Source organism: Zophobas morio, unplaced genomic scaffold (assembly GCF_036711695.1).
Source record: "Zophobas morio isolate AGI-343-1 ecotype UQ-CSIRO unplaced genomic scaffold, CSIRO_AGI_Zmor_V1 ptg000024l, whole genome shotgun sequence".
NCBI lineage: Eukaryota > Metazoa > Arthropoda > Insecta > Coleoptera > Tenebrionidae > Zophobas > Zophobas morio.
This window is the reverse complement of record NW_026972129.1, coordinates 1,251,263-1,270,119: the sequence shown is the minus strand read 5'-3', so window position 1 is coordinate 1,270,119 and position 18,857 is coordinate 1,251,263. Positions and strand designations below refer to the sequence as shown.

The following is an 18,857-nucleotide window of genomic DNA, read 5'->3' as shown; positions in this document are numbered from 1 at the left end:
AAAGATAGCAGTTCATGAGGAAAATTTTTATCGATAATCTCCAACGCAAACTACACGTCCCTTTCAGGTACAAATGCGAGAGCAAGCAACATCTTACATCCTATTCTGACTTCGCTGTTGTTCCGTTAGATGGGTTTGCTGAATTTTTCGCCATAAACTTTGGCTTAGATGAAAAAACCGCCAACGGTTCTTGCTTGCCCGTAACCCGAAACACATTCTGACAGTATTCAAAGATGTTATTTCGAAGTCCACCAAAACTGTTTCTGGGCCCAAGTTTGGTTCCACTTCCAATATGCTTTCAAAGAATTTCATGTAAGTTTGTTCTTGCTTGTTGGGCAATAGACCGAATATCACAGGAATCGCTTTTTCGTCTATTATTACGTGCACGGTAAATAATTATTGAAATAATGGAGGCGAGGTCTTGAATGTACCGTCGATCGCCCAGTGGCGAAACTCCCTTAATGTGTCCAAATTCGTTCTGGTGCCAAAAACAAGAATTTTTTGGTTATCTTCCAAGTCTGTGTCTAAGAACAGAAAATTTTCACCTCTTTCCGAAATCCTGTGGTGTTCTTCAATTACGACTTCCTCTCGGCAGGTAAAATTACCAGAGCTTCTCGAGTCGTATGTCGGTAAGAGGACTGCGACTTCCTCGGAAGTACCTCCAATGGAGGTTTGAATTATCTGCCTTGGTTTTGGAAGTTTCTGCCAATTCCATCATAGATTGCTTCACCCTTCCGACTTCTCTCTTCGCCGGATCTGAGCCGTGACTATGAGCCGTTGTTGGAGTCGGTTCACTTGAATTTGCTGATGGTAGTCTCCCTTTGCATCCCTTTTGAGAACACCTCCAAGAAACGGAATGGATGTTCTCTTTGTCTTTGCGGTAGCGGTAACCACCATAAAACAATATTCTTCCACCTTTTTGTGATTTCGCAAATTTCATGACGGGCGTTTGAAAATTTGACAAAATGAGAAAAACTTTGGACTGGCACAAACCTACTACAACGCTAAAAATGCTGCGAAGCTTAACTGCAAAATATTTATTTCTATACAAAAAATTAAAAACATATTGTTCCGTATCGCGTTGTTCAAAGAATACTATGTATGTATTAAAAAAAAGCAAAATATAAACCCCGCCCACCCACCCCGTCTCAATTGTGATGATTTTTTTCATTCTTAGAAATTTAAAGCACGTTTAAAATGGTAAATTCTTGTAAGAAAATATGGATCTTGCAATTAAGCCCCGCCGCCCCTCCGTCTGACGACGATTTTAAGGACACAGCCTGATAATATTAAAATTTTAATTGCAGATTTATTCGTTTTGAATTAAGCTAAAAATGTTATTCTTATGTCATTTTTTTGTAAAATAGAAAATACAGTTTTTTTTTTCCTCTTGTGAACTCAATCCGGGGACATACTGTATATAAAAGTGTTTGTCCTGACTGACAGACTAACTGATTTATCAACGCAAAGCCTAAACTACTTAAGCTACAAACATGAAATTTGGACAGTAGGTTCATTTTGTGTTATAAGCATCCATTAAGAAAGGATTTTTTGAAATTCCGCCCCTACCGGGGACAAAAATTCTTAAGTTAGACGGGTTCACTAAGGAGGGGGGAGTGAACGGGATGAAAAATGATTTGTGAATTCCACGCAAGCGGAGCTGCAGGCAACAACTTTTCTACATAGTATAAGTATAAAAATATTTATATTACAAAAAGTTTTGAATTTTTAATATTGTAAAATTGAAACGATTTCAAAGTTATTTTTAATTTAGACTTACCTCAATGTTATTCGAAATTTAAATTTAAAATTAATGATGACAAAGAGCCACAAAATGATACAACAGAACCAAATTTGGTTACAAACAGGAACAGTGAAAAATGTAACAAAACTGTTGAACAATCAGTACAACCAACCGACTAGACTTGAAAAATAAAATTTTTAAGTATGTGCCGAAATGGAGTTTTATGGTAAAAACAAACGTGACAAATGTTAGGAAAAACATCTCGTTTTAGTCATACCGCTGTTTCGTCAAATTGTTACCTAGATAATGCAATCATAAATCTGGTATTTTTTGTCAGTATTGATCTAAAGGTCCAATCACCCAACCCAAAGGTGCACTATTTTTCAATTATTACAGTCAGAAAGTGACTTCTTATGATCTGTTTTTGTGAACCACTCCCCATAGTGGAATATTAATCTGTAGCTTTTTCGAAAAATTTTCGATGGGCGCCTTGGTCTGTTCCTGCTATAATATTTTGTATGTAGTGATTCAATGTTTATTTTTATAGAGTTAATATAAAAGCATAGGAGGTGCCCGCCGCCCGGCGCCCCTTGTCATGGGCGTCCCGATGCGGTGCATCTTTCGCTTACCGTGTTGAGCCGGCCCTGAGCACCAGGTATGGTAACAAGGGTTAATCTGCCCACTCTCCGAGATACCTTCCTTCTAGTCAAATCGTTATGTGGAAATAAATAACACAAGTCTGCAAATTTAACTTTTGAAAATTTGTTTTTGTTCTGATGGCTGTCTCTGGTAGTTTTTTTAGCGTTCATTACGTCTGTGATATCTGTTTGTCGCTTTTACGTAAGGTTTATTTGTAAAACAAGATTAAAACTGAAATTTTTAAGTAGTACCTGTAAGACTATTATAAAAATACTTTAATAGATTTTTTTCATAATCTGAATACAAAAATTTATTGGATGAGGTGATTTTTCTGTTAACAAGACCGATTTTATTTTTTACTTTGTTTCCTTAATTTTTTGTTTTTTTTTTAAATTTATAGGTGACAGAATGTTTTAAATAGCTTTTTCTCGAGATTAGCGTTTAAAAATTTAGGCGATGACTCAAGGATTCTTGTTAATAAACATTGTTTTGTTGAAAACCTATAATGTGATACCATTGTTTAGTTTCGTTTCTGTAAAGTTTTTTGAAAAAAAAAACACTGCAATATGTATATATAGGTTAAATCATTTACCTATATATGATTTTAAGTAATATAAAATATTTTGGCACAGTTGTTTTAATTTAATGAATTGTACAAATATTTCCTGTTAAAAAACATATTTTTCTCCAACCGTCATAAAAGCATGACGTTTTTTGACTGTCAGGGATCTCTAAGGTTAACGTTTTCTTTACTGAGGGGGAGATTCTCGAAACTCGATAAGGCCTTGCAAGGATCTGCAAATTCAAAACCATAGCAACATTTATTTATTTATTATTACATGTATTGTTGTTGCATTGTATTTGCAGTTTCGATAGGGATTTGCAAATTATCGGAGTTTCCAGAATCTCCCCCTTAGATAATAAAAGATGGCATCCTAGCAACAAACAAGTCATTTTTTATCTTAGGAGCTAAAGTGTTACTTTTACTCCTAAGATAAAAAGTATTCAGGTATCAAAATTTAAATTTAGACTTTGGTTAGTACTTTCATCAAATCTTAATTGTTTATTATTTATTAACAGTAATATTAAACGTACAACTTTCACAATTACTAAAATTAAATAAAGCACTGCTGGAACTACCAATACCATCTTCCGTAGAAGAGTTTTCAGAGCAACGCAACATGTCCTCACTAGCTGATGAAATAATTATTTTCAAAAGTAGTATTTTGCTCAGAAACATGATTAAAACTTAATCCTAAAGTTTTGAGTTCACGCGATGAAGCTGCTCTTGGTATATCAGGTTGAAGTATTTTTTTTGCAATGATTTCTTTGCTTAAACAGGATTCTTCAATATACCCTTCAGCCACGGCACTTGACCTCCACCCTCCGTGGCGTTTAAGGCAGGTGAGGTCAGCTCCGGCGTCAACAAGAAGGGTTGCAGATGTCCGACGCAATGTGTGTCCCGTATAGTCTTTCCAGTTATTTAGCTTCAAAAATTTTGCAATTTCTTGTGGTACGGCACTAATTGTATGAATACCAACTACCATTCTATGACACTTCCCATTAACATATCTAAGAAACAATAGACTTTCCTCCAAACCTGCAGGACGTAAACTAACATATTTTCGAAACAGACTTAAATAATCTTCCGCCAACACTGTAAAAGAACGTGGCCTCTTCGTTTTAGTGTTAGGAATCGCTATAATCAAGGCTGATTTCACATCTTTGATGTTATCCATTTTTACATTGACTAATTCGTCAGAACGGCATGCGCCTGTAATTCCCAATATTAAGACAACCTGTAAAAAATACGAATATTTACAAAAAAGTCTGTTTTTGTTTAAGATTTCAAACCTTCATCATCAAATACAAATTATCTGGTGCCGTATGTAAGAAACGATCAACTTGCTCCTTTTTAAAGACAGCTGCCTTTTTTGGAGTATATCCCTCGTTTTGCCTCTTAAGAAACGCACGTAACTCGGAATATTTACTAATATTCACTCCGTTTTTAATATCCAATGTTGATCGCAACATTGAATACTGTGACCATAACGTAGACGGTTTCACTTTCTTTGCTAAGTTTGCGAAATACACCATAAGGACATCTTCAGAATATATTTGAACTGCTTTTTCTTTACACCATTCCACGAAACGTTGATATGCACTTTCATAAATTTCTCGGAATTTCTGGGGAAGAAGATTTAACGAAACTTCTTTGGCACACTCTAATATATCCTCTGGTACTTTATTACAATCCATTTTCACTTTAACTTGCAACTTAATTCGCAAATTTGCAATATGGCGGATAATGTTTGAAAATTTTCCATAACTACATGGAAATAGGCTACTTTATTTTCCAACGAGTTTTTGGTTAATTTTAATTGTTCAAAAGCAAAAACGAAATAGTTTCGTGATTGCGGTTGGAGAAAAAATAGTATATATTATTCGGTTCTAAAGTGTCTTTTTTTGCCTCGCAATGATTGCTTTCGCTCGGCTACGCTTCGCTCCGCCTCGCAAATGAAATCATTGCTCGTCAAAAAAAGATACATAGAACCTAATAATATAATATACTATTTTATGTTATTTAAACAATATCTCTTTTTTTTTAGACGTGATAGAACTGTGTTAGTATTTTTCCTGTACTTAACGTACTAAACTCTATCAAATGAGTCATTTCTCTACACGCCAAGGCAAGGTAAGGTTTCTGTTTTAATTTTATTGAACTTATTCTTTTTTTGTGGAGGGGGGAGAGGGATCTAAACGTGCTGGAATTTTTTGCAATTTTTTTCCATTATCAATGTCCATAAATCTAGCCTGTCAAAGTTAAGACACGTTTTTTGTTGCAGGCCTGTGTAATAATTGAAAACTAGAAGAATTACTTTTTATTAAATGCAAAATACTTAGATACAATGATTTATTTTATATACAATTAATTTTATTATTAATAATTACAAATTTTATGTCTATGCGATACGAGTTTGACGAATTCGTAGTCTGTTAAGGTGCCGTTTTTAAGTTGATGCAATTCAACTTCCGGTTCATTCATGAACTACCTGAAGCGGGTGCTTGGTGTCGAGTTGGCCTATCATCAAAGGGTAGTTTTTAAAATTATCTGAAATTGCTGGTGCCGAATTGGCGTGTTTATTTTATGATGGATTAGGCTTGGTGCCGAGTTCACCTGTACCCAAAAGGGTTGCTCCACTCGCCTTCGGCTCGTGAGATCAAACCCTCATTTTCGTGAATAATTACCATCATTACCCGCTCGTTGAATATTATACTATTTCAAAACAATTAAACATTGACTCTGTAGACAGGTATCACGAGAAAAATCGTGAATCAATTATCAAAGACTATTTGAGAATAGTTCTGTTGCACGAAACAGACTTCCTTCTGAAATTTGAACGTTAAAGTTGATTTAAGCTTATACAAAAGGCCCTTTGCTATCTAATTATAGTAAAAAAGCCAAAAAATTAAACGCTAATTCATTGAAAAAAATTTGCACGAAAAAGAGTGTTGATAAATAGCTTCGAAATCATGAGAGCCCAAACATATGCTTTCGTACAATTAAGGAGCCTAAACATTTGAATTCGCACTTAGAAAATGACCATATTTGAATCGTAATTTTTTTCAAATCCTGTACATTCTTTTCCATCTATCACCTCTGTTATGTAATTTATTACCTCTACCAGAGTTGTTATTTCCATGTATCCATGTTGGTGAGCATTCCAGAGTTCTTTGCTTTGAAAATATTTTATTATTTTTTCTTTCAAAAGGCCTTCGAATATTTTGGAAAAAACTGGGAGAATAGAAATAGATCTATAGCTTGACGCGTCCTCCAATTTCCATTTTTTCTAGATCGGGACTGTCTTACCTATTTTTAGTTGTTCCGGAAATAGTTCTTTCCTCAAAGATTTTTTAATGACGTCAGTCAAAGGTATGATTATGTATGGGATTATCCTCAAAAATAGATTTGTATTGAAGTCATAAATATCAAATGTCTTTTTCTTTTTAATTTACTTGGCATAGGTCAGGAGTGTCAGGACCTCGTCTTCTTTAAAAGGAAATAAAACAAAAGACCCGTGATGCTGTGATTTTACAGTTTTTGTGCGCCAGTCGTATTATCTATGTCATCATTCACTAGTTTAGCTGAAAAAAGAAACGCTCATACTCTCATATTGCTCAATCAAAATTAATCGATATCCAAGTTTAAAAAAAATATCCCGTTTTGCTCATTATTCCTTATGTTAACATGATTGTTGTTGTTAGTGATATTACTACTAAATTATATTTTTGTTGCAGACACTTTATTGGAAGAGTTTTGATAACTTTAGCCCTAGAGGAGAAAGACTGTAAGTAAAAATGCTGTCAATTTTAACGAAAATTAAGACTTATGTTTTTAGAGAAATTTGAGTGAAAATTTTTGCCACTAAAACAAGTGTCTTAAACAAGCATAGTCTTTTTGACACTGAAATGAATGATGCAACATAATCAGTTCAATTTTAAATCAGAGAGATACTTATAATAAATTATACTGCAATAAATATTGTACGTCTACACTTGCAGTTTTTTTATACTGTTACAACCCAAATATTCCACAAAACTGAGACATGTGCGCAAAAATTAGAAAATCCGCGAAAATTGATCATGAAATATGATCGCCCACAAAGAGGAGGATTGATATTTTTCATACCCAGCCGTACCCGGAAATGTCCGGTATCCAGGCAAGACTTCTATTATTACGGGTACTAAGACGAAGTAGTGATATGCATTGATTAGATTAATAAAATAACTAGAAGTCCTAGAATTACAGCATATAAATTTTTCTGTTATTATTCTCTACCTAATCTCACTCAATGTCCAAGAGCCTAACGTAATTAATGATCATTTATCCTCACATCATTTCAGAAATGACCTACACTATTTTGATCTACACTGCTCTGGCCTATTGGTACTGACCTATTGTGACTGGCATGATTAGATTGGTCCAGAAACTTACGGATAAGATGACATGTTCCTAACTATATATAACTATAAATAGCTTTTTTTATTCTGACAATTATTGAGTCATGTAAGCCTAAAGATTTCAAATTCTCAACTGAACTATTTGGTAATACACCTACATTGGACATAACTAAAGGTAGAATTGAAATTATTTCAAGATTGAGCAATTGAGCATTACCTTTATTTCTATCGATAATTGTAGATATTTTAAAATTTTGGTGTGGTATGGTGAAGTGTGAACTTGTAGTAAAAATTGGTCAAAAGTCCTTTCGACAGAACTTCCCTCGCTCCTGAAGTACAACGAAACATATGCAGTATTTTTGGAAACCTATAAAATTTGATTTATGAATTTTATTTTCCTTAAAGGAACCCCTATAAGTTGCAATAAACATATATCAATACGTAATGTTAAAGAAAATGTAAAGAAATGTGTTACGCGTATGTTTTAAATTTTTACTTTATAAAATTTTGTGATGACCTCATCGACATCGTGCAAGAACACGTATTCTAACGTAAATTGGTGCAGTGTAATACTAATAATAATGGTATTGTGTTTTTTTTTTTTCGGGAAAATGAGTGAGCCGTTTTTGATTTGATCAATAAAATAAATTGATCCATTCATTAATTTTTTTGAGCCACCTAAATACGAATGCAATGATAAATCACAAGCATAGAGTAACAATAAATGATAATTCAGATACAATAAATCAATATATTTTCATTGACGATTTACCATGATTAGGAGATTGATTAAATACATACAGCAGTGGCGGCTGGTGGGTCAAAATTTCGGTTCGGCCAAATATTTTGAGTCTACACCTTTGTGTTATATATTTTGGTAATGGATGGGCGCTACTCGTTAACCACTGATATTTTACGTGCCAGGTTGTACAAAAACATCTCGAATGTTTCGACCTTGACTTGTTAAAATAATTTTTTTGTAGGAAATTGACAATGTCAGTTTGATTCCAAATACCATTAATCCTTAATTCTACTTGTTCTGCCTTATCTTATCATTAATTGAGACCCACAGAAAAAATTATTTTTACTGGGTTCCGCGTCGACCGGCGACTATACGACTTGCCGACCCCGGACATCCACAATTAAATAATACAACAAAAAAGGAAAACAGTGACAGTGTTCAAGCATCAAAGCAACAATCGAGCCATCAAAATATAAGTTAGGATGGGGTAGACACCTTGAGATGGGAATTTCTATGGCCAGTGTTAGAAAAAACGCACTGCACAATTTATCCATCAATAAAAGTTACTTACTTGAAAAGTTTTCGATATTCCCGCTTCTAATGTGTTTTTCAAACTGAAACATGAAAGTCGCCATGTTTAGTCAAAATTCACTCTTACAACGATCCTACTCGTTTTCTAAGCTACTTTACAGACAGCTCAGTCATTTGCCACGCCGATGCTAATTTTTAGATTAAATGCTCACAAAACGCGTAGATGTTCAATTTGTGTCCGGGGAGATACAATGTTTCCACGTAGGTACTCAGTACATGGAGTAGTTGATCAGGTATATAAGAGTAATAATGAAGTAGGTACTTCGTACTTCGAATATGAGTATCTACTCCGTTTTATTCATACCACCCAATGTCTCGCTTCAATGTTTGATTATGATTATAACGCTGATCAACTTCCATATCGGAATTACCCATGAAATAAATCATTGCGGTTCCCACCTGTGGTAGTTCGTCACACATTTGATTGACTTCGTGGACCTATGTCAGCTTGTCGTCTTCTCGGAATTGTAATGTACTTCATAAAACGACACTGAATTATTTTCACAGTCAATCAAATCTGTAAATTTTGTCTTGAAAATTTTAAAATATTGAAAATTTCAAATTAAATCTTCGAATAACGGTTTTGTCGAAACCAACAAAGTGAATATAGGTAAATAGAATGGCAGATCAAAATTAATATTATTATTATTATTATTAATAAGACCCACCACTGACCCGGAAATGACCGGCATTCAGGCAAGACTTCTATCATTACGGGTACTAAGACCAAGTAATGATATGCATTGATTAGATTAACAGAACAACTTTCGAGATTCTAGAATTACAACATACAAATTAGTTTGCTATTATTCTCTAATCTCACCCCATCCCCAAAAGTCTAGCGTAACTACCGACCATTTATCCGCGCATCACTTGGAAAGTGACCTACACTACTCTGACCTACTGGTGCTAATCTAATCTGACTGACATGATCAGATTGTTCAAGAAACTTACGAACAATATGACATGTTCCTAACAAAACAGCTTTTTGAATTTTGACAATTATTGAATCATTCAAATGCAAAGACTTTAAATTCTCAACTAAGCTAGTTGGGACTACACCTACATTAGAGATAACTAAGGGTAGAATTGAAATTTTTTTAAGATTCAACATGGATTTCATTTCTATCGATAATTGTAGATATTTTGAAATCTTGGTGTGGTATGTTTGAATAATGCTGTTTGTGTTAGGAATAGCAATGTCAATGAGAATGGCTTCGTTCGTGTTTTTTTTGATAAGTATGATGTCTGGTCTGTTAGCTGTAATGTTTAAGTCTGTAAGTATTGTGCGATCCCAGTATAATTTGTATTTGTTATTTTCAAGGAACGGAGATGGAATGTAAGTGTAATAGGGTGTCGTATCTTCGATTAAGTTCATAAGTGTTGCTAATTCTTTGTGGATGATTTTGGCGACGTTGTCGTGTCTAGCTTTGTAGTCAGTTTGTGCTAGGTTGCTGCAGGAAGAGATTATGTGCTGGATCGTTTCAGGTTTTGCTTTGCAGAGGCGACAGCAGTCGTTTCTTATGTTCGGATCTTTGATGATGTATTTTTTGTAATTCTTGGTATTGATTACTTGGTCTTGAATAGCAAACACAAATCCTTCTGTTTCGGCATACAAACTTGATTTTTTTAACCAAATCAATGACATCTTCTTATTGACATGAGTTTCTTCTAAGTCTTTGTAGAATTTTCCATGTAGTTGTTTTTGTTTTAGCCCACTTATTATTTTATATATTGTATGGGGGGGTGTGGATTTCTTCGGTGTTCGACAGATTTAAGGGTGTGTGGTTCAAATCTGCTCTTGTGATGGTGCGAAACATTTCATTTCTTTCCGCCCGTTTCAAGAAATAGTTCTTCAAATTTGAGATTTGAAGAATAATAATATTATTAATAATATTATTATTAATATTATTAAATATTCGACAGGGCGAACCCCATTTATGGAATATATTTGTGTTTAATTCAAACCGATTCAAACTTTAATTTCTTAATGGTACACATATTTGTATTAAAAATGTCTACCTGACGGTTAAGCCAGTTACCTATGTAACACAATCTGTACACGGGTGAAAACTTCAGAACATTCGTTCTGGGTGTTGGTAACGCAAATAACTCCGGTTTTCTAGATATAAGTAATCTAGGACTTCCATTAAAACATATTCTTCTCAATATGTCATGACAATCTTATAAATAGTGACTGCCAAAAATAATTTGTTACGGTTTTCTAATGCTGTCATAGAATATCTCTCCGAAAGTATAATTTGTGGAAATCCAACCGGAGGATACGTTCTCTCCTCTCTAAAATACAGATATTTAAGGAACCTACGCTGCACCTTTTCAATTGTTTATATGTATATTATAGTAAGGGAACCAGACCACATTTGCGTATTCCATTTTGGTTCTAACCAGTGCAATAAAAAGTGAAATTAACGTCTTTGTATTCACAAAATCCTTTGAATTTCTGAGTATGTAGCCAAGGGACCTAAAACACGCAGAGACTACATAATCGAAGTGAGCACTAAAAGACAATTTACTGTCAAACTTAACTCCTAAGTCATGAACAATGTTCGGTCTAGAGACTAACTCACCTAATATGCTGTAATCAAAATAGATAGAATTTTTCATTTTAGAGAAGGACATAACGTAGCATTTTATTTTATTGAGTGGCAATTCATTAACTTTGGACCAATTTAAGACTTGATTTAGGTTGCCATGTAACTTCACATAATCTGCCGATGACTTCACTTTTGTGAATATTTTTAAATCGTCCGCATATAGTAAATAATCAACATTCAGGATGTGGCTTATATCATTGATAAACACGGAAAATAGAAGTGGCCCCAGCACCGACCCCTGTGGCACTCCAGAAGTTGGAAATACATCCTTTGATGAGCATCCACTGGAATAGACAAACTGTTTCCTAGCACAAAGGTAAGAGTGAAAAACCTTAAGTAGCGCTGGTAAGAATCCAATGACACCAAGTTTATACAACAAAATATTGTGACTTATTTTGTCAAAGGCTTTGGAAAAGTCCATGTAAATGACGTCCGTCTGACCGCCCTCATCAATTGACTTACTTAGGAATTGAGTTAAAGACACTAAATTTGTCACTGTAGACCTGCCATGCATAAATCCATGTTGGTTTTCAGAGATATTACTTTTTAAGTGAAAATAAATGTTATTAAAAATCACCATTTCAAAGATTTTAGTGAAGTTATTTATTAAAGCAATTGGTCGGTAGTTTTCGATAGCCTTACGATCACCCTTCTTCAATATCGGAACAATTTTAGAAATCTTCCACAACTTCGGAATTAAACCACTTGTTAAGATTTTATTGAACAAGATAAACAGCGGCTTTACCAATGTGGGAGAACAGTCTTTTAAGAAAATAGATGGAATTCTGTCTGGACCAGCGGTATTTTTACGTTTCAATTTTTCCAAGGCTGCACTGATTTCGTTTTCAGTTATGTTCAGAATGTGTAACACTCCACTACAAATATCTGGTCCATCACCACTGAAATTTGAAGGTGGATTGAAAACCGATTGAAAATATGTTGCAAAAGCATCAGCAATATTTTTTGGACCTGATATCAGATTTTTGTCATATGTCATTGTGGACGGGATGTTACTACTGCCTTTTTTCAAATTCACATACCTCCAAAATTCCTTAGGATTATCTACCATATCTCTTTCAACCTTTGCATTAAAAATTTTGTATTCACCCGATATTTTAATTTTAAGGTGTTTACGCAATTCCTTGAAAACCTGCCAATCATCTTGATTGTTGTATTTTCGGCATTTTCTATAAATCCGATACTTTTTGCGAACCATTTTTATTATTTCTGGCGTAAACCAAGGAGGGAATGTATATTTCCGATTTGTGTACTTCGGCACATACTTGTCTAGTACAGAGTATAAGATATTATAAAATGTATCACAAGCTGTATCTACATCTGAGCACATTTCTAAAGATTTCCAATTTACTTCCATGAGAGCTTCGTATAAAGAATTTAGATCAGCTTTATGGAAATTATAACTAGAGCTTGCCGAATTAGGAAGGTTTCTATTTGCAATTGAAAATAAGAGGAATTATGCAAATGTTTATCCAGTTATTATTCACGATATGTACATAGACGATGTATTATGGAGCAAATACCACTGAAGAATTAATAAATATACGCAATGGTTTAGTAAAAGTCTTAAGTCAGGGATGTTTTGAACTTAGAAAATGGGCCAGCAATAACGAATCACTTATTACTAATGTAACTAATGCAAGTTCTGGTCAACAAGAGTCAGGTTTAATTAACTTTGATAAAAATGGGGAAGCTAAAACATTAGGGCTTTATTGGAATTGCAAACAATTAAAATACAACATTAATTGCGATTATAGGTCAGATGAAAAGTACACTAAACGAAAAATTCTGTCCATAGTTTCGAAAATATTCGACCTTCTAAACCTTGTTGGTCCAGTTTCTATCAAGGCAAAATTAATTGTTCAAAAACTATGGGAGTTAAGGTTAGGCTGGGATGAAACAATTCCCGATGCAATTTTAACTGTTTGGCTACAGTTATTAAGAGAATTACCGATCTTAAATAATATCTTAATTCAGCGTACTGTAATTGACAATTATCCATATCAGCAAATTGAAATACACGGTTTCGGCGACGCGTCACAACGTGCGTATGAAGCGTCTGTCTATATACGTATGTACCATAAGCATGAATGGTACGGTTTCTTGTAACTTGCTATGTAGTAAATCAAGAGTTGCACCGTTGCGTACAATAACTGTCCCTAGATTAGAATTATGTGCAGCATTGCTATTATCAAGGTTAATAAGTGCTGTAGTCAAAAATTTAAGAATTTCTATAGACACCATTGTTCATTGGACAGATTCTACGATAGTGTTAGCATGGTTGGCCACATCTCCGTCTATGTTAAACACCTTTGTAGCGAACAGAGTAAGCGAAATTCAGCGATTATCTAATATTGATGCATGGCGCCATGTAAGTACAAAAGATAATGCAGCAGATATAATTTCGCCAGGTATGTTTTCAAGCGAATTGGTTTCTTGTAAGTTGTGGTTTTCAGGCCCTGGTTGGCTAAAACACGACGAGGCACACTGGCCTAAAACTGAATCACTTAAAACGGAAGTGCTGGAATTAAAAACGGCCTCATTAGTAACAATTAATACATCCAGAATTCAAGTTTCTTCTCAGGTTCTCATCATTTCTTAAGTTACAACGTGTCATTATCAATTACTTCCGATTTGTCCATAATTGTAAAAATAAATCTAATAAAAAGACTGGAGAATGTACACCTGATGAATACACACGAGCCACTAATGCAATTGTTAAATTATTACAAGGGGTAGAATTTGCCGATGAAATTAGAAACCTCAGCGTTAATAAATCAGTTAACAACAGCAAACTAAGGAGACTCAATCCTTTTATTGATACGAATGGTATCATACGCGTAGGAGGGCGTTTACGTAATGCTAACTTAAGGTACGATCAAAAACACCCTATGGTAAGTATTACCGAAACATCACATAACAAATCTCATTATTAAGGAAATACATGTCGCTCAATTACATACTGGTTCAACAGCGACCCTTTCATCGGTACGCCTTAGGTTCTGGCCATTAGCAGGTAGAAACCAGGTAAGACAAGTAGGTAATACATAAATGCTTTAATTGCGCTCGGGTAAAACCTATAGAATTTAATCCGATAATGGGAGAACTACCATCAGTTCGGGTAGTTCCAGAGCGACCGTTCGGTAACACGGGAATCGATTTTGCAGGGCCTATGCTTATTAAAGATGGTAAAACACGAAATAAGCGAACAGTTAAAGCATATGTAGCACTTTTTATCTGCTTGTCAACAAAGGCTATTCATCTGGAATTAGTCGGCGATCTAACGGCATCAGCTTTCTTGAGTGCACTGAAGAGATTCATTGCTCGACGAGGTATTGTTAAAAATATTTATTCGGATAATGCGACTAATTTTGTAGGAGCCAGGAATGAACTGAAAGATATTTTTAAACATACTAATTTTGCACTAATTGAACAGCATCTTAGTAAAAGGGAGATCAATTGGCATTTTATACCGGCCAGGGCTCCGCATTTTGGCGTATTTGGGAAGCGGGGATAAAATCCGTGAAGTACCACTTAAAACGCGTAGTAGGGGAGACTAGGTTGACGTACGAGGAAATGTATACTTTATTGACGGGTATAGAGGCTTGCTTGAATTCGCGGCCTTTGTGTCCTCTTAGCGAAGATCCGAACGACGAAGAGGTGCTAACCCCGGGTCACTTTTTAATTGGAGCACCGTTAACTGCAATTCCTGAACCAGAAGTTACACACCTACTCGTAAATCGCCTGTCACCGTGGCAGCACACCGAACAAATTCGACAACATTTTTGGAACCGATGGTCCCGCGATTATTTACATCATTTGCAGCAGCGGACCCAGTGGCAGCTACAGGGAACAACGGCAGCAAGACCAGGGATGCTAGTGGTTCTCAAGGAGCCAAATCCACCCTTGACCTGGCGGCGCGGCCGCATCGTGGAGCTACACCCAGGGGCTGACGGACACGTCAGAGTGGTATCCGTACGAACTGGAGATGCGATTGTGAGGCGAGCGTTGCGAACATTATGCTTGTTGCCGTTCGAGTGGTCAAACGTTTAGACATTAGAGACACTTTCACGGTTGTTTTTAGCTTGATCCATTCATTGTAATATAATTTCAAGATTAACATATTGTATTATAATTAGCTATGTTATTATGTTAGGAAATTAATTACATATTTACATAAGGATGTTCATACAGTAATTAATTTAGGTAGATTGATCCTGCGGTTCAATGCGGGCCGGGATGTTCGGTCCAGTCAGGTATACCGAAGGAGAAGGGGTGCAGCAGACTCCACCCTCTCACCCACCACCTCCACTTGTAAATAAATGTACATAGTTGTTAATAGATTCGAATAAACCGTCAAGCAGAAAGGTTCGTGTCTCACTGTTTCATCAACATCATTTGGTCATCCATTGTGACCCCTTCATTTTTTGGTCATCCATTGTGACCAATATTTGTGGTCACCCATTTGTGACCGCTGGTCCTTCGAGCAAACACAAAAACTTACCGTTGGGTCACCCATTTATGACTTAACATTTGGTCCTTCCAGCCGGATCGCCACAATTTCCGTCAGGTCACCCACTTATGACCTAACAATATTATTATTGTAAAGTTGATTAACAGGTGTAAACTCAATTAAAAGCCAACTAATGCGGTTATGTTCAGGTTCAGATGGAATAAAGGAGATCATTGCAACTTGCAGTTAAAAGCTACTGCAAGCCTATACGGGGACGCTGTAAGCGTATACAAATATAACTATTAAAAACCATAAAACACTGCCTAACTTAAGTTTTGTAGGAAAAAATGCATCTTAATTCTTGAGCGTTTGTTGAAAAAATATCAATTTGCTCATCGAAAGAAGAGTAATTTTTTATCATGTACTAGATTGGAGAAAATTGCATTATATTCGTTCTTTCAGAAAATAATTCAAATATTCCGAATTTTCGACTCTAAACTGCGGAACATTCAAACTCAATTTAGACAGCAAACATGGAGAATCAATGCGATTAATAAAGAGTTGGTAAAAAAATTTGCTCTCCTGTTAGACAACGATGGAATTTGAACTAGGTCATTTGGATAGCCCCCGAACTGGATATTCACCGTCTAGCATATAGACTAAAATTTTTGCAAATTTTCTTTGCACGTTTTCAAGCGAGGATATGTGTACGTATTAGATATTCAACTACACAACGTTCGCATATTCGAGACGATATCTAACTAGTGTTTTATATAATATGCTAAGAGTCTCAGCTGACACAATATTTTTAATGTGATTCTTAAAGGAGAGTTTGCTATTAAACAGAAGCCCTAAGTCTTTGTATGTGTGTGTTCGTCTAACATCTATTTGAAGATTTCCTTGACAAGGATACAATAAAGCATTTGTCCTTATTCAGTGAGAAATTATTTTTTGGTCTCCAGTCTATGATTACATTAATACCCTCCTCTAATTTAAGACAATCCTCCCAAATGTCAATTCGATGGTAAATTTTTAAGTCATCTGCATAGCGAAATATGGAACATGTAGCTTTGATGTTAAATCATTGATGTAGGTAAGTGTAGTTTTTATCCAGTGTGGTATACTTCATCTACTCGTATTATAGGGAAAATTAAGGCGAAATCAAATATTTTTAAAAGATACAAAAATATTAATGTCTATATTGAGTTTGTTCATGTAGTTGTTATATGCAGAGTAACTTAAAGACTTTATCTTCGATGCCAGTTTCTTAAATTCATCATAATCCACCTAACTTTTTTTTTTAATTTTACGGAAAATTTATGCTTCTGCTTTATATGCAATATCATTTCTTTGGTAAACGAAAATGGATATGTGTCCAAAGACCTTGACTTGTTTGGAACATGTTTGTCAAAAATTGCTTTCAAGTTTTTGTACAGTAATTTTAATGTTAACACTTGTATCAAGGAAGCACCAGTTTAAGGAAACAATATCTTGGTATAACAAAAGAAAATTAGCCTTTCTAAAATTGCACTCACATGAACCAGTAACTGGAAAGATCACATTTAGTTCTTGTAATATTACCTGTGATTTCAAGAGCTGGATGAAATTTATCTTCAGTAACAGGATCGGCCATGCCGTACCAGTCATTTTAAAATAGTAACTGTTGAAATTAGAAAATAAAAAAGAAACAAAGTTTTAATGTACCTACGTTTAAAATAGAACATACTAAAAAATATATATTCTACTGAATCCTAAGCTAGGTAGTAGGTAAAAAATAAAACATTTCTGCTAATTTTAAATGCTGATAAATACACTTTGCAAAGCTCTTTGCTTTCGGCCTAATATCCGCTTACGATTTCATCGTTATCTTTGTCAACCATACCGTAAAAAAACGTACCGTATGTTGCGGTACATTTACATCCGATGAGATTTCGGCACACCGTATTCAGGAATGCATAATGCTCTATGTGTCTTTCGACTTAGTATCCGCTTACAGTTTCATCGTTCTCTTTATTTACTACACTGATAAAGCAGCGGAACGTATGCTGCGCCAAGTCCGGCGAGATCCTCTTTGCCGGACCCAGAAATGCGAATTTAATTTTTAAAACGCTTAGGGCCAGTTTATACAATATTTTCACTGACATTAAGTTGATCGCGCATTTAACAAGGCCATTAGCGACGTCTGATTGGCATAGAGTCCGTCACATGGTCCTTTTATGCGCGGTTAAAAATTAAATCGCAATTAAATATTTAATTCAGGTTCTGTAAACCAGGTTTTAATAATTAAAATAGCTAACAAAATTACAAAACAATAATGGCTTCAATGTTTTTCAGTATTTACTATTTTTGTAATAATATTTGTTTATTTAATACATTTTCCTGTGTATGAGTAATTAACGAAAAAAAATTACATTCAACTATCTAAAATTTTATTGTTAGCACACAACCTTGCTAAAACATAACTGCATTTTTTCTAGCTTTTCAACATCTAAGCGTTTTCAGATATTTCAGAAATGAATTTCATGTTTTAAATAATTTTTATTTTAATTCGATAATATAATTTATCAGTTAAGTTATTTGCCAATTTGCCATATACATTTTTGAAAAATTAAATGCAAATGAAAATAGTTAACAGTTGGTACTTTTATTATTATTTTTTTAATACTTTTTAACTGCAATTTATTCGTCAATTATTATTATTATTTATTTGTGAATGTCAGGGATCAACAAGCTGTAGCCGCCGAGCCAACGAGGAACGCGATAAACATTATTAGTTTTAGGCAGATGGAACTGCATCACAACAATTTCTAGTAGTCTTTTCCAACAACGTTGTTCACGCAAGACTTGCTTACAGATTCCTCAATTGTACAACTTTTTACCAAACGTGATAAGCAGAGTGGGGCACAGCCGAAGTGATGGGCAATCAACCAGACAAATAATAAAATCGACGGCGTGACGTAAGGCGATAAATTTGGCTGACCGACTGTGCAGTCTCAACTACGTCACAACCTCAGTAGCCTTTGATGCAAATCAAGGTTTATCTAAGCAAGATCTTCACGAAAATTGAGATGTTGAGAGTCATTTTTAATTTTT

The 18,857-nt window shown here is 34.8% G+C and overlaps 1 protein-coding gene across 1 annotated transcript in view; it reads left to right on the top strand.

Moving 5' to 3' along the window:
* The window catches only part of LOC135134991 (glycogen-binding subunit 76A), a 142,662-nt gene extending 135,725 nt beyond the window's left edge, over positions 1–6,937 (top strand). The window contains exons 3-4 of the mRNA XM_064063922.1: positions 6,683–6,732; positions 6,784–6,937. Of these exons, the coding sequence (XP_063919992.1) occupies position 6,683 (1 nt within the window). The 3' untranslated portion in view covers positions 6,684–6,732; positions 6,784–6,937. The remainder of the gene's footprint in view (positions 1–6,682; positions 6,733–6,783) is intronic.
* Positions 6,938–18,857: the final 11,920 nt, after the last annotated feature.